At 65.4% G+C, this 20097-nt stretch overlaps 2 protein-coding genes across 6 annotated transcripts; one reads left to right on the plus strand and one right to left on the minus strand.

Annotated features, from left to right (window-relative positions):
- Nucleotides 1-678: 678 nt before the first annotated feature.
- Nucleotides 679-3667, minus strand: PRSS57 (serine protease 57). Its single transcript, XM_039565973.1, has 6 exons — nucleotides 3408-3667; nucleotides 2554-2801; nucleotides 2294-2447; nucleotides 1968-2112; nucleotides 1203-1463; nucleotides 679-1119 (listed from the first exon to the last, which is right to left on the minus strand). Exons 1-6 carry the CDS (start codon nucleotides 3665-3667, stop codon nucleotides 940-942), a joined length of 1248 nt encoding a protein of 415 aa, XP_039421907.1. The 3' UTR covers nucleotides 679-939.
- PALM (paralemmin) lies at nucleotides 3562-19171 on the plus strand. Of its 5 annotated transcripts, none has more exons than XM_039566270.1 (9): nucleotides 3562-3785; nucleotides 10658-10706; nucleotides 11708-11788; nucleotides 11879-12009; nucleotides 13192-13309; nucleotides 13458-13479; nucleotides 13716-13805; nucleotides 14846-14977; nucleotides 16319-19171. In XM_039566270.1, exons 1-9 carry the CDS (start codon nucleotides 3781-3783, stop codon nucleotides 16882-16884), a joined length of 1194 nt encoding a protein of 397 aa, XP_039422204.1. In that variant the 5' UTR covers nucleotides 3562-3780; the 3' UTR covers nucleotides 16885-19171. The 5 variants fall into 5 exon arrangements, with proteins under 5 accessions (XP_039422204.1, XP_039422205.1, XP_039422207.1 ...); XM_039566271.1 differs by having other exon boundaries at nucleotides 13743-13805; XM_039566273.1 differs by lacking the exon at nucleotides 14846-14977.
- Nucleotides 19172-20097: the final 926 nt, after the last annotated feature.

The following is a 20097-nucleotide window of genomic DNA, read 5'->3' on the forward strand; positions in this document are numbered from 1 at the left end:
ACAGGGATTTGGGAATTCTTTGGAGGCTGGCAGCCTGGCAGGGTCTGTTCTCTGCTGGATGTCCCCAGGGCCACCGATGCCTGCGGCTTGCATCTCCTGACCCTGCGCAAGGCCCTGCAGCAGCCACGGCGTGCCAGCAATTTGCAGATAAAACAAACATCCAGGAGCAGGAACGTCTGGGTCTGTCCCCGGAGACACCGGGCAGAGCCACGCGTGTCTCAGCCGAGACCCAGCAGCAGCTCGGCACACGTCTGCCGGCCACTGCGGGCACCCAGCTCCCCGTCTGCACGCGGGGGAGGCGGGTGAGGCTCCCGACGGGATCCCTGTGGGCCCCGCCAGCGCAGCGGGGAGCCCGCCTGCCCCCGGGGGAGTCTGTGGTTCCCCTCTTTGGGGGGTCACGTCGCGCGGTGGGGAGGGTGCGGTGTGGGACGGGATGGAACAGGATGAGGCGGGATGGGATGAGACGGGGTGGGACGGGATGGGGAGCCACACCCCGGCGGGAAGGCAGCTGGGGATGCTGCTGGGGTGGCAGCACCTGGATGCAGATCCTGGCTCCTCTGGGGCAGGGCCTGGTCCTGGGTGGAGGCTGCACTCCCTTCCTTCCTCCTGTACTCCCTGCTCCACCCACCCGTGCCCAGGACAAGTCAGGGGGACCAAAACACAGAGGGGGAGCAGTGGGATGGGGACTGAGGGTTTATTGAGGAAGGTAAACGTCGCCACTGTGAGAGGATGAACGAGGGGCTTCTGGTGCAGCTTAGGGGGGACAATGGGCAGAGGGGGGCTCCTGCCCTGATCTGGGTCAAGGAACCCGGAGCATCAGCTCCCAGCCCTGCCAGAGCTGGAGGACGTGGAAGTTCTAGCCCTCTTCTCCCCTCCCATGAGACGTCTCGGCCCCTCTTCCCACAGCCTGCCTGCCCCCCGGACTCCCTCCCAGCCACGCTAGGGCTTCAGCCACCCCTTCCGATGGCGGGACCCTCGCACAATGTGATGCACCCAGTCAATGTAGTTGGAGATCTTGGTGTAGATGTCAGGGAAGCGGCGGTCCCCACATCTCTCCCCAGAGAATGAGACGATGCCATAAACCTTTTTCTTGAAGACCAGGGGTCCCCCGGAGTCACCCTGCAAAATGAGGGGGTGGGAGGGAGAACTGAGGGTCTCCCAGTGGGGGCCAGCGTGGGGGACGGGGCCAGGGGTGCACTCACGGCGCAGACGCCCTGCAGCGTGGTGTTGCGGCTGGCCCCGCACAGCATGTTGGCCGAGACTTTGCCCCTCCACAGCGTCCGGCAGAGGCTCCGCTTGACAATGGTGGTGTTGGTCTCCATCAGCTCGGTGGGCTGGTCTCCAAAGTTGGAGGTGTCCCCCCAGCCCATCACGTAGCAGACAGTGCCGGGCTTCAGGTCGATGTGTGGTGAGGGCAGGCGGATCCGCTTCACGAACTCGTTCAGCGTGGCCGACCTGTTCAGCTGGGTGGGCAGCGAGGGTGGGGGTGGCTTTGCTGCTGGGGCAGAGCCCCCCAGCTGCTCCTGCCTGGTTCTCCCTCGCATCCCAGCTCACTGCTCCTGCTGACACCCCCCAGCCCTGCTCTTCCCTCTTCAGAGGCTGGGTCCCTCCCCGTCAGCCCCTCTGCACTGGTCCCAGTCTGCTGCAGAGACTGGCTGCCCGAGAGCTGCCGATCCGGACAGAGTCGGTGTGTCCTCAGTGCCTCTATCACACCCCATGGCGCGGTCCTGCTTCTCCGGAGAAGCACTGACATCTAGTGTCGGCTCGGCCCCTCGTGGGGCACCCCACCTCCTCCCGGTGCCCTGGGGCCGTGGGGCACCCAACCTCCCTCTCGGTGCTCCCGGGGCCGTGGACGCCCCACCTCCCTCCCGGTGCCCCAGGGTTGTGGGACATCCCACCTCCCTCTCGCACCCCAGGGCTGTGGGATATCCCTCTGCCCGGCTGCTGGGTGCCCGGTGCAGACTCACCCGGAGCAGGCGGATGTCGTTGTCCACGGCACGGAGGTTGTAGAGTGGGTGGGCGATGGACTCGGCCACGCTGAAGACCTGCTGGGATGCCTCGGGCTCCTGCAGCCGGTGGGCTCCCAACACCACACGCACCGAGGGGCTGTGCCTGCAGCCAGGGGGGTGCTGAGAGGGCGCTGCTGTGGCCATCGGGGAGGGCGGGATGGCTGGGGGACTCACGGGGGCACAGGTGGGAGGGGGCAGCTTAACCCCTTGGGATGGGGTTATTGGTGCTAAGGGGCCGCACCATGTCCAGGGGGGCACATGTCCCACGTGGGGACAAGGCTCACCTGGGAATGAGGCAGTGGGCAGCTGTCATCACCCACTTGGGCCACACCAGGAAGCCCCCGCAGACGTGCTGCCCGTCCATCTGGATGGAGGCGATGAAGGGGCGGGAATGGGGCACTGCCGCCTTTCCCCCGATGATCTGGCTCCCCTGGGTGCCTGGGGGGGTGCAGGTGATCGTTGGCCTCCCCTGTACCATGGGGGAGTCCAGGGTTCCTATCTCCCACCCTGGGAGCCTGCCCTAGCACCCCAGCTGTCCCATTACCTGCCGGGGCCAGAGCTGGGAGCAGGATGGAGCCTCCCAGGCTGAGGATGAAGAGCCCAGCTGTGACCATGGTGGCACAGAGCGGGCCACTGCCACCGCTGCTGGGGCTGCTCGGGGTGGGGGTGCTTAAATCCCTCCAGGGGCTGAGCCTTGGGATGTGGGCGGGTAATTCCCTCCTGCTTCCTCCTCTCAGGATGTTGCTGCTTTGTGCAATTCGGGGGATGGGGGGCCCTGGCAGCTCCGTGCGGCTTCCCCCGGAGTGGGAGATGGGGAGCGGAGCAGCTTCTCGGCCCTGACTCCTCTTGTGCCTTGAGCTAAGTGGGATGAAACCCCTCTCCGCAGGGAGGTGGCAGCAGCGGGGCCCCAGGACATCTCCCAGACATGACAGTGTCCCCGGGACTGCCGTGGATAACGCAGGGACTGTGCTGTGCTCCCATCCAAGGCCTCTTTCAGCCCCTCCAGAGCCCCACTGGCTCTGGGATGGTGCTGTGGGCAGAGGGGCAGTTTCCTCCCTCTGTTCTGCACCAACCTGGAGCGCAAAAAGGGGTGCAAGGGGTGAGGAGCATGGGAGTGGGGGAACATGCTGACCCCCACGGCAGGGCCAGGCTTGCTCTGGAGCCAAGTGCAGAGCTCTTGCCCGGCAGCAGACAGATTTCCCAACGGAGGGTGGCTTAGGGCTTCCTGTGGCAGTTTGCCCATTGTGGCCGTTGGGTTGGGAAATGGGGGAGCGGAAAGGGGAGAGCAAAGAGTCGGTGGTTCCTGGAGTGGGGCAGCGTGGAGCGGCTGCATTCACAGGAGGGGGTTACACACTGACAGGTTACACACGGAGCGGCTGTGAATGCAGCCCCTCCAACCCGCCCCGCACCGGGCACTGCACAGCCAGGACCCGCTTCGGGATCCCCAGCAGCAGCCACAGCTCCGGGGGTCCCCGAGGCCGGGCGATGGGTGGCGGCAGTGGCGGGCCGGGACCCGCCTGGCACCCCCAGGAGCAGACGAAACCCCGGCGCGCCCCAAGGCCGGAGATGGGCGGCGGCAGTGGCGGGGCGCGCCCGGCAGACGGAGCTGTGCGGGAGGGAGGCGGGAGCACCGGCGCGGTCCCGACATCCCTGCGCATCCCGCAGCCCCGCCGGGGATGCCGCCGCCCGCCGGGCCCTGAGCGCCGGGACGCCGGCGGCCGCCGGCTCCGCTCCGCCACCCCCCACTCCCGCCGGAGCCGCCGCCGGGACCATGGAGTGAGTACCGGAGCCGCGCCGGGACCCCGGCACCGGGCCGCGGTCCGCTCGGGCCCCGCCGGCCGAGACCGCAGTACCGGGGAGGGGGAGCGGGGGCCGGGGCTCGGGACCCCCGCGCCGGGGCTGCGGGAAGCTCGCTCCGCCGACTCACGGAGCTCGTACCGGGGGCTCGTACACCCCCGATGCCGGGGCTGGGCAATCCGAACCTGGGGTCTCATATCCCCCAGCTCCTGGGGACTCAGCACCCCAAAACCGGAGGCTCGCATCCCCCTGATTCTGGGGATTTAGGACCCCAATACTAGAGGTTTGTATCCCCCCTATGCTGAGGCTTGGGACCCCAAAACCGGGGGTGAGGTTCGCATCCCCCCAATGCCTGGGCTTGTGACCCCAAAACTGGGGGCTCATATCCCGCCAGATACTGAAGCTCAGGACCCCAATACCGGGGGCTCCCATCCCTTCGGTTCTGGGGCTCGGGACCCCATTCCGGGGCCTCCTTCCCCCCAGTGCCGCTCAGCAGGTGCGGCCCCTCCCTGGTCCCTGCCCCGCCGTGGGGTGCTGGAGCGCCGGCTCGGGGGCAGCAGCAGAGGCCCCGGTGAGGGTGCGAGGGGTGCAGAGGGTGCGGGGGTGTCGGGGCTGGCAGCGGTGCAGGAAGCGGGGGGTGGGGAGGGCGTTTATTTTTGTGTTTTGAACCTGTTGTTGCTGCTGCGTGTGGTGGGGTGAGTGGGTGGCAAGAGCTGCGGACCCCTCCCTGCACTGCACCCCCAGCCCCTGCCCAGGGACCCGGCTGTGGCCAGGGGATCCTCATGAGCCGGGTCCCACCGGAGAAGTCTGGACAGATGGACACTCTCCGACCCCGGCCTCATCCTTTGTGTGTTGCGGTGGGGCCCTGCCCGGTCGCTGGGAGCTTGGAGCCGGGCGGGTGGGGAAGGACGGAGCAGGCAGAGGCCACTAGGGGCTTGTGGTCAGAGACTGTCCTACCCGTGTGCTGGTTTTGCCCCTCAGGGACACCAGCAGCTGGTGCCAGGAGGGCATAGGGCTGGGTGGCTGCTCGAGGTACTCAAGCCAGTGCTGGCCCTGTCTCACCCAGGCCTTTCCTTCCCACCCGTGGCTCTGATCCCCACCGTGGCGAACACCCCAGCACCGCCTGGGTTTGGCACTGGGGGTTCCTAGGGCACCCAGCCAGCTCGGGGTCAGCCACCCTCTGCTCCTCACCTTGCACTGATCCACTTACCACTGGCTACCGAGACAACGCGTGCTCAACAGGTCCCTCTCACCACTGCCTGTCTCCCACCTGGGAGCCCCAAGAAGCCATGGGGCACTGGCAAGGGGTGGGGGTGTCCTGGGGCCAGGGTGGGCTCTGGCTGATTTGGGGCTGGAACTGAGCTGGGGGCACCAGTGGGGATGTGGGGATGTTTTGGAGATTGGGGTGCAGCAGCTGCGGGACTGAGGAGGCAGAGTGCTCCCTGTGCTGCTGGAGGGGCTGGAGAGCTGGCCAAAGCAGGGCCACGACTTTGGGCAGCTCCACAGCTCCTCAGTCCCTGCAGGAAAGAGCCTCTTTGGGGAGGAAAACGTGCGTGATTTGCCAAAAGGCAGCAGCGAGGGGAAAGGCAGAGCCGAGGGGTGTGACGTGCCCTGGGGAGGGGGTGAGGAGCTGCCGGGCTGGACTCGGGCTCTCCTGAGGCATCCAGGGCTGGGGTGGAGGTGGGGGATGGTGCCAGACAGGATGGTGGCTCCTGCCCTTGTGCTCCACACGCTGCCCTTCACCCCGCTCTGAACCGACCCTCCCAGCACCTCATTTGCACCCGTGGAGTGGTGCAAAGGCTTTCCCCTGCCCGCTCCATACACTGGACCTGCCCATGTCTCTTTTTTTTGAGTGAAACTCCGCGAGTGACCCCGGGTGAGGGGCACAGCCACAATGCAAAACAACACAACCCCCACAGCCACTCAGCTCCAGAGCCTGGCCGTGGGGCTGGAGGATTAGGAGGGTCCCAGGACAGCTGGGGACATGGCGAGGTGCTGCCCTGCTGTTGGCCCGGCAGCCAACGGGTGTTGGGGCGGGCACTGCTGCCTTTGCCTTGGCTCCCGTTTTTCCTTGGCACCAGCTGTAGTTGGAGGAGGGTCCTGGCTGCCACAATCCACTGGTGCCCAGGGGGGTTTGGCAGAAACTTTCCAACTCTGGTAAAGGCTGGGCTGGTCCCACTGGAGCTGCTCGTGTGCCCTCTGCTCCCACTGCTGTCAAGTGTTCATGAGCAGCTGGAGATCCTGCATCTCACATCTGGCTGCTCTGGTGGTTTGTCTCAGTTGCTGCTCTCCCCTTGGCTTTGAGGGTCTCCTTGGAGAGAGGGCTCTCCTGGTCCTGCCTTCCCAACCCTGATCCGAAGCTGACATTTGCACCCAGGGGAAGGAGGGAGATTTCTACCTGAGAAATAACCCGTGCGTCCTTTGGGAAAGGACTCAAGACCCTGCTCTCTGCTGGCATCCAGGGAGAAGTGAAACCCAGGCCAGACCCCGCTGCCTCCTGGCCACGTGCAGGGAGCCAGAAGGGGTCAGGTCTGTCCTGTCCCTGTGTGCAGCCAGAGGAACGGCACTGTCACCCTTCCCAGCTGTCCTAGAGGAGGCCATAAATCTCCACCAGAGATGGCCCCACAACAGCACCCAGCCCTGCTTGGGGCTGGCAGATCATGGGGGTTCAGAGTTCAGCTGCAAGACGGGGCCTCTCAGCTGGACCTGCCTTGCTGGCAGGAACTGGGGCAGGTTTCCTGGGAAGCCGCCGGTGTCAGTGTTCCTGCTTCCTGGCCAGAAACAGCCCCTTTCCCTTCATGTTCATGAAGGGTTCATGTGGCTGTCGCTGTGCCGGGAGCTGTGCTGGGAGCCGTGCCGGGGCTCCAGCAGTGGAGGTGCCAGAGGAAAGCTGAGGAGGTGCTGTGCCCTGGGACAGGGTTGAGTGGAGGCGCCAGGACTGGGGCTGGAGGCACAGCCCAGATTCCTGAGTCTCTTCACTCCATCCGGAGACAAGCAGCCCCCAGGTCCCAGACAGGAGCCACCGTCAGGGGCAAGGATGAGCCTGGAGGAGGGACAGGAGCCGGGTGGATCCTGCTCCAGACAGGTGTTTCCTGGTGGAGCGTGGCTGGATGTGGGTTGGGCCCAGCCCCTGGGCTTGGTGCCGAGGACTGAGCTCCCTGTGAGTGTCAGGGCTCACAGGGGTGCCTGTGCCAGGATCCATGTTCCTGCTGGCTCCTTGGAACATCATGTGTGCCTGTGTTCATGGCATTGCTGTGGAAAACCACGCTGCCACGCAAGAACAGGAACCCAGCGATGGCTGGTGACAGGAGACAGGTGCCGCATCCTGGCCAGCGCTAGGACTGCCCATCCTGGCCAGCTGGTGCTGCCGGGTGTGGGGAGCGGCCAGCTCCACTCTCATTCATGAATCGTGGGGGGAGTTTCCTGGTGAAGCCTTGCTCCTCTAACTGGAAGGGAGCTGGAAACCCAAGTGTTTGGAGGGCACTTGAACCATTGTTTGAAAGATCTGTAATTTTCCAATCAAACTCCCTCCCCAAGCCTCCGTTCATCAAATATTCATGGGATCCATTTTCTCCTGGCACTCCCAGCCCACGTCTCAGCCCGAAGAATCAATCAGGCAGCTCCGCTTGCTCTAATGCATCTGCGTTTTCGGTAGCCTGGGGCTGCCATCTCCTCCCCCCGCCTCCCTCCGTCCCTGTCCCCTCCCCGGACAGCGGCGATGGCTCGGGCTGCGCAGGCAGTGGGAGCACGGGAAGGAGTGGGAAGGAGTGGGATGGGCGCTGGGGTGATGCAGCAGCCGCAGGGGGAGGCAGCCACACTGTGGGGCAGGGCAGGAGCAGCCCCCCGCCCTGTCCCAGGATCTGAGCAGGGTCCCGACCCTGTGCTGGGCACGCTGCTCGATTTCTGGCCGTCCTCGCCGTCGCCGCTGCCGCTGATGCATTTGCCTTCAATGGTCGATGCATGGCGGCCCCCCGGGCGGCTGCAGCAGCCCCCTCCCCTCCCTTCCCCTCCCCTCCCTTCCCTCCCGCGCCTGCCATCGGGGGCGTTCGATCCCGGCCCCGCTGTTCGTGGCTTTGTGACAGAGCTTTGCAGCCTCCCCACGGCCGCGTCTCTCCGGGCCCGGCCGAGGGGCCCGGCTCCTGGCATGGGAACGGTGCTGTAAATCAGTGCTGATCCCTCCACTGCCGCCTTTACCACAGACCCGGGGCCTGTGCAGGGGTGGTGCCCATGCAGGGCGCTCTCCTGCATTCCCCCAGCTTGGAGCTGAGCGGGTGGGGAGGGAGCGGAGGTCAGGAGGGCAGAGGAGCAGCTTGAAACGGCTCTTCGCACATTTGGATGAGCTAATGGGAAAAAACAGAGGAAGGCAAATAAACATTATTGTTTCATGTCAGGCGGGAGGAGACAAAAGGTCACGGGCTTCCCTTGTGATGGTGGGAAACGGCAGCATCAGCAGGGCTGGAAAGAGCTGGAGAGCCAAGGGAGAGCGTGGGCGCGTGCACGGGCGCGTGTGCGCTCACGTGTGTGTGTGGGTCCAGCCTCGGCGCTGGGGACTGCTGCTGGGAGCTCCCAGGGCATCATCCCCCATGTCCCTGCTCCTTCTCCCTGCTCCTTGTCTGGGCTGGTGGTTCCTGAGGAGCTCAGCAGCCCCAGGATCACCTTCCCACCCTTCCTGGCACCCAGGATGGTTTGGGAGCACCAGAACCCCCTAAGGAGGCCCCAGTGATGCCACGGCTTTGGCCCGCCAGTGCTGCCGGGGTGCCAGGCCTGAGGAGCGGCGTCCCAGCCCCGGGGGGCCCCTTGGTCCCTCTGCCACCACAAGTATCCCCCCACATCCCCTCGGCACTCGCCCGTTGCCATAGCGCCGTTGCCATGGCGCTGTTGCCAGGGAACCATTGCCAGGGAACCGCCTCCATCAGTCACCGGGGCCGGCGGCAGCGGGGCCCCATCACACCGACCCCCAGAGACAGGTCATGGCAGGCAGGCTGGGGCTGTTGGGGAGTGTGGGACCCTCTGCCTCTACCTCAGTGTCTGGTCCCAGCAGGCAGGGACTGGGGGTGCTGGGGTGATCCCTGCTCAGGCCCCCTCGATGGATCAGAGCCCCCAGGGCAGGGGCTGAGCAGGCTGGGAGACTGCAGCAAGGGGCATCCAGCCTGTTTTGCGTCTCTCCCTGGGCCAGGAAGATTCCTGGCGTCTGACCTGGGAATGTGGAGACTGTAGCAAATAATGGAAAATAAAGAGGATGGAGGAGGGAGGAAAAGCAGAACAGAATGTTTCAGGAATGCTGTAAAAGTTTGGATCCATGGAACAGAGCAAGATCCGAGAGAGAAACAGGGCCCAGTTCAACGCCCTGCAAGTGTGGGGTGCCAAGGGCTGGACTGAGGGGACCTGTGGCCCCACGCCAGGAGGGAGCCCACGATGAAAGGCAGCCCTGGATCTGTGGGGCTGGTGAGGGACACACAGGACACGCGGGCGTGCGAGTGGTGCCGTGCGCCTGCGCCAGTGGAACAGTCACAGCGTCGCTGCAAACAGCACGAAAATAACCACCACAAAAGCGACACCTTCCCGGTTTGTTTTCCTGGCCTGGATTTTGCGCATCACAGGGATCCCCAGGGTGTGGGGTGAGGGGAGGACGGCAGCTCTGAGCAGCTCCCAGTTAATTGCTGGCTTCGAGGAGGGAGCGGGCGGGGGCAGGGGCTCCTCTCACCCTGCAGAGCCCGTTTGAGTTGTGGCAAAGCCCGTGTGAGGGCACACACATGTGGCTGGTATGTGAGATCAGAGCCCAGGGTGTCATGCGTGGGGCTCACCACTCCAAGCCCACCCTGTGTGTAAAACCATCTTCGGCAAACTCCCTTCCTGGGAGCGCGGAGTCCACCTCTCTGTCCCTTGCTAGGAAGCAAGTGGAGATGATCCATCGCCTGACAATACCTCAGTGCCTCCCACCCTAATTACTGCCACAGCTTAAGCACTTCGTTAGAACCGTCTGGCGAGCAGCCAGCGGCTCCTGTGGCGCTGGAGCATCCTGGCCCCAGCCGGCCCCACCAGCCACCCCAGCCCCGCTGCGGCTCCCGGCACTGAACCTGCACCTGGTGCTCCGTGGCGCGGGGGCTCTTGCCAGGCCCCGGGGGCTGTGCTGCTGGTTGGACTGGCCCGGGTCACCACACCACGGGGACACAGGAAGGCGGGTACATGGGCAGGTGGCTGCGGGGATGGGGGACGACCCCTCCTTGCAGCACTCCAGGGCTGGGTGCACCTGGCAGAGCTGTACGGGGCCAGAGAGGCGGCTGCCACCGGCAGCATCCCTGGCACGGCTGTGGCAGCCCGTGCTGCAGAGGCAGGTGCTGGGCCTGGAACACGGATGCCATCGGGAGCAGAGCCTGTTGTCATGTGTGTGTCTGAGTGTGTCTGTGCACATGTGCGTGCGTGTGCCTGTGTGTGCAGCCCGCAAAGGTCACTGTCCGGGAAAGGTGTCAGCAGCCAAGAACGGGCTTGGAATGGAAAGCGTGAGCCAGATTGGAACGCAGGGGCGGCCAGAAGCGTCCCGCTCCAGCCCCTCCGTGGTCACGGTTTCCATCTGCGCCATGGCAGGAGTGGGTCCGGATGAGATGAGTCCTCCAGGTGCTGGGCAAGGCGCCTGTCCCGGGGGATTTGGGAAGGACAGGGGCCAAGGGGTGCCTGGAGGAGCCATGCAGGTGAGGGGTACTTGGCTCAAGGGTAGCATGGAGGAAACGGCCGGTGGAAGGGAAGGGCTCAACCTTTGTCTGTGTGCCACAGAGTCTGGTTTGCTGGTTGCATGCTGTCCCAGTCACCTGCTGCTGGTGTCACCCCTCACTGCTACTCTCTGCTCTCTGCAGGGTCGTGGAGGCCAGCACCCTTCAGCAGGAGAGGCTGCAGGCCATCGCGGTGAGTCCCTGCTCAGGCCAGTGTCCCCACATCCCCAAGCCATCACCTGCAGCACATGGGGCAGACACCAGCAGGGAGGAGGGTGCAGGTGCAGGCGAGCTGGTGCAGGTGCTCAGCCCCAGACCGGGAGTCCCCAGCAGCTGAATGAGGACTCAGAATGGCCTGTGCCAGTGTGTCCCTGTGGGGGCTCTTCCTGGGGTGTCAGAGCCGGCACGGCTTGGCTGCATGGTTGAAACAGGGACAGAGCAAGCAACAGGCAGCTGGGAGGTTTAATTAACGAAGCAGCGCCTTGATGAGCCCCAAGTGAGGGAAATGAGTGATGATTCTCCCCCCCCCCCCTTCCCCAGGAAGGGCTGAGGATGGTGCTATCCAGCCATGCCTGTCATGGGCACTAGTAATTACATTAATTAGCGAGCAGTCGGGGGCTGCGCTGAGCAACCGCTCCCAGCACAGAGCAGGGCACAGGGTTGGTTGAAGCCACTGCTGTCCCATGGCAGCTCCCCTGCCCACCCCTGCCCCACGGCAGCCCCACTGCCCAGCCCAGCCCAGCCGGCAACCGGCCGATCTCGGCCGCACAAAGGGCAAATTGTTCTGGACCAGAGGAGAAAGCGCCGGGTGACGCGTCCGGGCTGGGTCTGACTCTGCTGAAATGATCTGGAGCAGCCCCAGGACGGGTGGCGGAGGGGGGCGGACGAGGTAGAGGCCGCGGGGGCTCTTTCCCCCCGCGCTGGCAGCTCGCTCAGTGGGGCCGGCCGAGGGGAAGGTGACATTTTGAGATGGTGAACAGAGCCCAGGCTCTGCCCCAATTTCCCTATGCCCTCAGTGCCTCAGTTTGTCCCGGAGAGGGCAGGGACGTGATACCGTGGGGTGTTCCCAAGGCTGGTCTCGCAAATCCCTGTCCCCAAGGGCAGCCCCTTGGCCCCGCTCCTCCCTGCCCGGCCATGCCCGGTGCCCATCCCCTCCCCTCGCCGACCCCGGCTCCGCCGCTCCCGTCCCTCCAGGAGAAGCGGAAGCGTCAGACGGAGATCGAGAACAAAAGGCGGCAGCTCGAGGATGACAGGCGGCAGCTGCAGCATCTCAAGGTGAGGTTCCCCCGGGACCCCCAGGCTGCCTCTGCGCCGGGGAGCCCCCGGCTGGGGAGGGCAGGACCGTGACCCCCTTCTGCTCCCCAGTCCAAGGCTCTGCGGGAGAGATGGCTCCTGGAGGGGGCCCCAGCCTCTGCCTCCGAGGAGGAAGAGGCCATGAAGAAACAGATGCAGGAGGATGAGGTGAAGACCAAGGAGCTGGAGGAAACCATCCAGAGGTAATGGGGCAGGTGTGGAGCCAGATGTTGGGGTGCAGTTAGAGAGAACCTGCGTCCCTTCAGAGACCCCTGGGCAGGCGGGTGCTGACATTCAGGTGGATCCCACGTGCTGGGCACAAGGCAGGGTATGCTGAGCTTGGAGCTGCTGAGAGAAGAGGTGCCCCCACGGTGCTACCAGGGCTCATCCTGGACCCTGAACCCTGGCTGGGTTCTTGCCAGCTTTTGTCCAGGGGCTGCAGCCAGACCCAGAGCCTGTCCAGCCCTGCGGCCCCTCTGAGCATGGACATCCCCAGCTGTGCTCTGCCTCTGCGTCAGGTATCAGTGGGAGCCACAGGGTGAGGGGCCTCGCGCTGGGATCCCCGGGGGGCTGCTTGGTGCCCAGCCCCCCTGATGGCAGGGTGCTGCCTCCCACAGCCTTCCGTCCCCATCGTGGTGGCTCAGCCCTTGAAAAGGGGCAGGGGGGGAGCCTGAGAGGGAGATGCCTCAGCCCCTGCCCAGCCCCCTTGTCCCTGGGCAGCCGCAGGCGGGGGCCCGGAGCCCCGGCTCGGAGGTGTCCCGGCAGCGCAGCAGGAATGCAATCAGTCACGGTGGTGCCGCTAATTACCGAGCATCGGTGCAGAGAAGGGTCAGGCACGAAGGGGCCTTTGTGTCCGGCTAATGGCGCGGTGCATTCCTCCGCCGGCGCCGTGTGAGGAGCCCGGGGGAGCTCTGCCGGGGGCAGCTGCTGCCGCGCCAATGCATGGGGACTCCCCGGACTTCTGCTGCATCCCAGTGGGGCTGTGCTGCTAGGCTGTGGCTGGAAACAGGAGGTTGCCCTCATGGAAAGCTCAACCAGGTTTTGGGTGACACGTGCGGGAGCAGAACGATGATGGAGCAGCCTCGCTCTGGCCACCAAGTGAGGGACCACAAGTGTGCAGGGGTCAGTCCCCCTGCCCAGTGCCCACGGCGTGGTCTCTGCCATCCACTTGGTGCTGAGCCCGTTGGGTTTTCTCCTGCAGAGAGACAGTGACAGCCATGCCAGAGCCTGTCTCTCCCTGCACCCCATGAGCCCGGGGACAATTTGTGTTTCTCCTCTCCCCCACACTGTCACTGGCCTGTGTTCACAGGTCTGCTGTGGCTGCCTGCACCACAGCTACCTGTCCCACGCTCCCCTCGGCCTCTCAGCCCTGACTCTCCCTGCAGGCTGGAGAAGGAGCTGGAGACGCTGGAGAACAGCAGCTCAGTGGCTTCGACCAAGGAGAACCTGGCAGAGGCAGCAGCCAAGGAGGAGAAGGCTGAGGCTGTCCCCAACGCGCAGAAGGTGGGCACGGCTGCTGCCCATGGGCAGGGCTGCCAGCAGTGGGCTCGGGGTCCCTGGCCCTGCTGGGGATGGATGGGTGGTGGGTGTGCAGGCAGCGGGTCTGTGGCGGGTCCCAGCAACTCTATAACCTCTCCCTTCTGTTTTGCAGAGTCCCCTGGGCACAGTTAAGGGTAGGTGAATCCTGATTCCCTTCAGCCATGGTTCAGCGCCAACCATCCCCTCCTGCTGCCCTAAGGCTGGGGCCAGATGGGTGGGGAGAGACAGACAAGAGCCCTGTCCCCAAGTCCCCTCCCGGGCAGTGGTGTCCTGCGGCGGGGGAGCCCATCCCAGGCACCAGCCATAGGGGTACACGCTGCCCTCCCTGGGGCCTGACCCATGGGCACACCAGGCGATCGTTTTGGCTCAGGGGGTCGTCTCTCCTCTCCATCTCCAGCTGACAAGAGGGTCTCCAGCAGCCCCATGAAGGCAGTGGAAGGCAGTGACATGATGAAGGCGGGTAGGTGCCCACTGCCCTGGGAGGAGCGCTCCTTCCAGGCTGCTTCCCCCTCCCCTCCGCACCGCCCTCGGCTCGCCGCCCCCGCAGCCGCTCCCTGCCGTGCCGCTCGATGCCTTTCCAAGCCCAGGGCAGAGAACATCCGTCATTGCAATCACAGGGTTTGGTTTTGCTTCCACCCCACGGTTGGTTCGTGGCTCGGGGCCTCTCCACCTCAGCCCCATTCCATGTCCCTGCTCCAGTTTCATCCTTCCTGCTCTGTTTGCAGCTTCTCTGTGCAGGGGTGAGGCAGCAGTGTTGGCTGCCAGCAGGGCTGACCCTGTGCGAGGCCCTGGGGCTGCTGCCACAGGGAGCTACAGGGCACACGGGGCCAGGCTGCCTGAGCTGGGGGGGCTGCAGCCGCCTCTGCTGCTGGAGGGGTTTGCTCTGGTTTGGGGCAGTGGCTCAGACCAGACCACAGCACCAGCATGGAGCAGAGCCTGTTTTGGGATCCTTGGAGCTAAGCACCATGCACAGGGCTGAGGGGACCCCGCTGCTGGCAGGGACTGGCAGGAAGGAGAGATGCCAAGAATCACCCATCCCATATGGGGGCAGAGGGGCTGTCCCAGCGCCAGCACCCTTGGTGGGGATTGCACCTCTGTGAGCACGAACCTGGCTCCCAGCCTGGGCCCCATGGCCAGCACTGCTCACTGGCTGGACAGATGGACATGGCTCAGCCCGAGAACCACAGCAGCCGTGGAGGTAAGGTGATGCCAGAAGCACCAGGATGGCAACGGTCCCGCGGGTCCGGGGAGGAGGGATGTGCCGGGGATGTCGCCCCCGCCTCTGCCATTCACCGCTCCTCGCTGCCGCCTTGCTAACACCGCTGAGCCCTGCTGAGCACCGCTGAGCCCTGCTGAGCACCACTGAGTCCTGCTGAGCCCTGCTGAGCCCTGCTGAGCACCACAGCGCTACCGCCACGCGCCGTCCCGCCGCCAGCCGCAGAGCAAGGGCCGGGGAGGGCCGTGGCCGCTGTAACGCGCGCTGTCCTCTTTGTGTCCCAGCCATGTACTCGGTGGAGATCACAGTGGAGAAGGACAGAGTAACTGGGGAGACCAAGGTCCTGTCCAGCACCACCATGCTCCCCCAGAACCACTGTCTGCAGGGGGTCAAAGTGTATGAGGATGAGCTGAAAGGTACGGGCCAGCCCACACCGCTGGCCGCTGGCAGGAGTCAAGGGCAGGGGACAAGGGAGCGGCCACCTGAACATCCCAGCGGGCACCCAGCAGGGTGAGGAAGTGTGGGGGCTGCTCCTGACAGCTTTACCAGCTCTGTGAGGGCAATCCCTCACCGACTGCAGTCCAGTGGATCGCAGGATCGTCGTGGCAGCATAGTGTGGATGGTCCAGGTGGGCCAGCCCTGGTTTGCACATCGTGACCCTGCACTGCTGGAGAGCAGAGAAGAGGATCTGTTGTGTCCAAGACTCAGGAACCTGTCCTGTGGGCAGGGAAGGTGCACTAGCACCGCTCTGGCCTGTCCCACAGGCTGGCAGCGGGGAGCGTGGCTGACGGGTGTGGTGGAAGTGCAGCAGCAGGGACTGGTCTCTGCAGCTCCTGCTTTTGGGAACATCTGGGAACCTGCTCCAAAGGGCCTGGTGAAACCCAAGGGACCATCGTGGTGGCAGGGACCAACCATGGAAGTGGGGCTTCTTACTGGGAACTGTGGTGGTTGAGTGGACCAACCGCCTCTTCAAGGAAAACTCAGCGCAGCGCTCCCGTTCAACCCCCTCCCTGTGGCCATGGCCGTGCTGGCCCTGCCAGGCTGGCCACTGTCCCTCACTCTCTGGCTGCCCACTGAGGCAGTTGCACTGACCATCACGTCATGCCCCAGGTCGAGTGGAAAATGCAACAAGCCCTTGGCCGCTCTGGCCATGACGCACATCTCCCCCTCCGGTGCCACAAGCAGCCGGCACAGCGCGCTGGGGTGGGAGAGCCCCGGCTCCTCCGGGCACAGGGCCACCGGATGCAGTGGTCCTGGTGGATGTGGCAGGAGGTGGTGGGAACACGGTGGGGCAGCAACTGCCGAGCATCACTGAGGTCTCAGAAGGGGCAGGGGTGACCTGGTACACAGTGTCACGTCAGCTCTGGCCAAGCCGAGCGCCAGCAGACGCCGTCCCGCCATGGGCAGCTTGGCCGGCTGTCAGTGGCCTGGCAAATGGCCGCGGCTCCTGCAGGGCTCACTGAGCCTGAGGCTTCGGGAACAGCTCCTTGCATTGGGCTTTTATTTTGGTCTCTCTGGCTGCTGTCAGGCAGGAGCCAGGTGATGAGAGAGGGTCTGGCAGCAGGTCCGCTGAGGGGAGGGTTGGGATGCTGTGGGGAGTCCCAGCCTCAATGGCAGGACCTTTGGAGAGGGGAAGGGGCTGCTCCCTGACCACACAAGAGCCGGGGCTGAGTGGGTCATGCCAGCAGGAGCTTTGCCAGGTCATCTTGTGCCCCCATCCTGAGCCCCCCTCACCCTCCCTTCTCTTGTCCCCGCAGTGGTGCATGCGGTGACCGCCGAGGACGGGGCCCTGCAGAACGGGGCCCACCCCCTCAGCTCCTCCGAGGTCGACGAGCTCCTGCACAAGGCGGACGAGGCCACCCTGAGCGAAGCTGCCGGGCGCCAGACCCCAGCCAAGGCTGGCATGGGGGGTGGCAGCGCCCCGGGCAGCCAGAAGCCAACGCCGCGGCGGGAGATCACGGGGCTGCAAGCGAAGGTGCCACCAGGCGAGGGGACGGAGCCCAGCCAGGAGCAGCCTGTCACCATGATCTTCATGGGCTACCAGAACGTGGAGGATGAGAACGAGACCAAGAAGGTGCTGGGGCTGGAGGGCACCATCAAGGCAGAGCTGGTGGTGATTGAGGACGCCGAGAGCAAGCCGGAGCCGGCACACAAGGACCACACACCGCCCAACGGCACCGCGCTGGAGCCAGCGGCTGCGCAGCCGCTGGGCGAGGAGGGTGCGGGCGGGCAGAAGCCGGGTGCCAACGCCACAGATGCCAAGGAGGCCGAGCAGGAGACAGACGTGAAGAAGCAGCGCTGCAAGTGCTGCACGGTGATGTGAGCCCCCGCCGAGCCCCCTCCGCCCCGGCCCCTGCTCGCCAGGCCCGGCACACCGGGCTTCCCCCCCACCGGACACAGACCCTCTTTCTGCAGAACCGGGGAGATCCAACATGGTGCCAATGGGGCCGCAGCGGGCAGCGGCGAGTGACGGCCGTGGCAACGCTCGCTCCATCTGCTCGATGCCAGCCCCGCGCTGCCCCCCACCAGCGCTGCCTGTGGTAATTTATTAGTGACCCCCCCCCGCCTCACAGTGCACCCACCCCACCACGGCCCGGCCTCATCCCCACCTGCTGCCGGCACCGGGGCCTTTCCCTGTGTCACCAACCTTGTCCCACTCGCCGTCGGAGGATGGAGCTGCCGGGCAGGGGGTCGGAGGACGACACTGTGTCCGTAGATGACTCCCCGGGAGCTGCCACCAGCGGGACCCACTCTTAGCCCAGCCCATGGTGGGCATCGGACCCAGCCCCGTGCCAACCCCTCCCTCTGTGCCTCCATCATCCGCTTCTCCAGCGGGGAAAGGCCTGGGTCTGTTCCCCCCTGGCTGCCTATGGACATCTCTGCTCCATCTCACGTCCTCATCCCTGTGGTCCCGGGCTCCTCACACAAGGACGGAGCGCGTCCAGGCAAGGGAAGGGCCTCGAGGGCAGCCCCCTGATACTCGGCTGTGGTAACGGCTGGGGCCACGCGGGGCTCCTGCAGGGTCAACCCAGTCTGTCCCCAGGCCTGCTCTGCTCCTCCCGGGCTCAGCTTCACGTGTTGGAGCCCGTCACTCTGGTGCTGGCAGTGACAGCCGTTCCTCTGTCTCAGCTGCCGCTGGGCTCTGCCAGCCGAGGGGGCTGAACTGTGCTGTGGCCACTGCTCGTGTCCTCCTGGGGCAACAGCAGCGAGAGAAGGAAGGGGAATGCGGCGGGGCCCAGCCCTGTGGGACAGGAATGGGGTGGGGGTTCCCGTGTTTCCTGGTGGCAGCAGGAGTGTGGCCCAGCATCCCATCCCCTTCCTGCCTCTGCCGCTCAGCAGCAGCAGCTTCGCAGAGCCGCGTTCTGGAGTCCTGGGCTGCAGCATTGGGTCCCCCAGGGAAGTGGGGCAGCCCAGTTCACCCCAGTACTGGCACTGGGAGCTGCCAGGGGTCCGGTGTCCCACAGAGGGCAGCCTCCCTGCTGCCCCACCGCACACCCCAGCCCTTCAGTGGGGATTTCACCACCAGCACCAGCGTTTCCTCCTCACTGAGACCAACTGGGGCAGGCGGGGGGGGGGGGGCGTGGCGTTGTTTTTGGCACCCAGTGCCCACATCAGCTGCCCCTGAGCTGCAGCAGCCGGGCTGGCAGTGCCCAGACACTTGTCCAGGAGCCACCAGCCAGGGTAGAGATCCTTGTTCGAGTGTGAGAGGGTACCTGTTGCTGTGAGGCTGGGCAAGTCCCCAGGGATCCCCCAAAACATGAGTGGAGCAGCATCAGTGCTGCCCAGCCCACCAGGACACGGCTGGTCGAGCAGCCAGGGATGGGGCTCAGCTCCCCCAAGGCCTTCCTTCCCCCACATTCCCCTTGTGTGAGCAGTGACACCCCCCCCATCCCCATGACATCCCAGTTGCCCCCCAGTTACCACCCAGGCTGCAGTTTTCCCCCCCAGTAGAGTCATTGCACGGCTGGGGGAGTGAGGGGGCTCGTGGTGCCACCCTTGTCCCAAACCCCAGCCGGGCAACCACAGCCTCTGGGAGAGGCAGAGCTGGGGAAGGGGGGCTTTGGGAGGGCACTGCCAGGGAAGGGGGGGCCTCTCCTGCCCCGTCCACTGCTGGGCATTGCTGGAGCCCCACTGCTGCAGAGCAGGGCACGGGCTGGGTGCCACAGGGCATCTGCCCCCATAGTCCTTGGGGGAATGTCACCTCTTGCCATCCCATGTCAGGGGCCAACACCACCCACCCCATCCCACCCTGGGCCCTGCAATCTCCCCAGCCCGAAGCTGGGGCTCCCTCCCACCCTTGGCACCCCCTGCCCCGCGGTTGACGTTGACCCCCAGCCCAATCCGGCCCCTGGGGCGGCGGGGAGCAGGACCAGGCCCCCGGGCCGGGGCTGGGGTGTGAGAGGAGCGGGCGGTGGGCCTGGCATCGTCCCTGCCCCGTCCCACAGCCCCCGTGTCCCCTGCCCGGCTCTGCTGAAGTGCACTTCCCGTGCCCCCGAGCTTTTCACTTGTGCCGAAGCCGTTTGAATTCCCTTCCCTTCCCCATCCCACCCCCCCTCACCCCGTTGTTTGTAAAACACCCAAACCGAGCAAATAAACTGTGTGAACAACCAGCCTGGAGCCACCAATGGGTGGGAGGAGGCTGGGCTGGGGATCCTGGGAGGATGGGGATGGAAGGTTTGGGATGGGGATGTTAGGGATAGGCTCTGCTGCCCCTTCATTGCATGGGCAGAGGATGTGGGGAGGAAGGGGTATGTGGGACCCAGGATGCTGGGAGGAAAGGGATGACGAGTGATGCTGCCCAGGTAAAGGGGACATGGCAGCCCAGTTTCCTGGATGCCCCCAGGTCCCATCACCACATGGCCGTGGGTCTCTGTCCATCCCCAGGCTGGTGCAGGTCCTGCTTCTGCCCAGGGCCAGGATTCCAGGGCTCTTTCCTGGGGCGGTGGGGCGTCAACCCTGCCCAGTGCCAGCCGGGGTGCTAGCACACGCCCTGCAGCGGGCGTGGAGTGCTCCTGGCTCCTTGGCATCACCTGTGGACTTTGGCTCAGCCCCACGGTAAAACAGGCTCCGCTCACCTGCCCGGAAACGCAGAACAGCCTGGCAGCCGCAGCGCACCAGCGTGCCCAGGCCGGCCAGCACTAGCCCTGAGCGGGAACGGGGGCACCGAGGGGCTGGGCAGGGGTAAGTGGGACCCCCAGCACCCTCAGCTGGGGTGAGCCGGGGTCTGCCTGACACCAGGGCTGTGCTCAGGCAGCAGGGGGGCCGGGAGGGGCTCCCAGTGGGGGGCAGGGAGGACAAGGACAGGGATGTCCTGCCCCAGCCACCGGCACAGCGCGGGGCTGAGCGTCCTGGCACAGCATCGCCCGCTCGGCTGTGACACCCTGTGCCAGGAGGGAGGGCAGTTCTGGGCACTGGCGATGTCGCCCACTCCACTGGGATCCAGCCAGATCCAGGCACTGAGAGCACCAAGGACACTGTGCCACGGTCCTGCCCTTGTCCTGGCAGGTGCCAGAGGTATCCAGACCAGGCTCAGGGT

Source organism: Corvus cornix, chromosome 28 (assembly GCF_000738735.6).
Source record: "Corvus cornix cornix isolate S_Up_H32 chromosome 28, ASM73873v5, whole genome shotgun sequence".
Classification (NCBI taxonomy): domain Eukaryota; kingdom Metazoa; phylum Chordata; class Aves; order Passeriformes; family Corvidae; genus Corvus; species Corvus cornix.

Bases quoted from the DNA above. Each gene is read 5' to 3' on its own strand.
- PRSS57 (XM_039565973.1), bottom strand. From the start codon at position 3,667: ATGCGCAGGGATGTCGGGACCGCGCCGGTGCTCCCGCCTCCCTCCCGC. The intron at 2,802-3,407 runs GTTGGAGGGGCT...CTCCGGGGGAAG, and splicing joins CAGTGCCCGGTGCGGGGCGG to CCGCACGGAGCTGCCAGGGC. The intron at 2,448-2,553 runs GTAATGGGACAG...GCACCCCCCCAG, and splicing joins CCCAGCTCTGGCCCCGGCAG to GCACCCAGGGGAGCCAGATC.
- PALM (XM_039566270.1), top strand. The intron at 10,707-11,707 runs GTGAGTCCCTGC...CCGTCCCTCCAG, and splicing joins AGAGGCTGCAGGCCATCGCG to GAGAAGCGGAAGCGTCAGAC. The intron at 12,010-13,191 runs GTAATGGGGCAG...CTCTCCCTGCAG, and splicing joins CTGGAGGAAACCATCCAGAG to GCTGGAGAAGGAGCTGGAGA.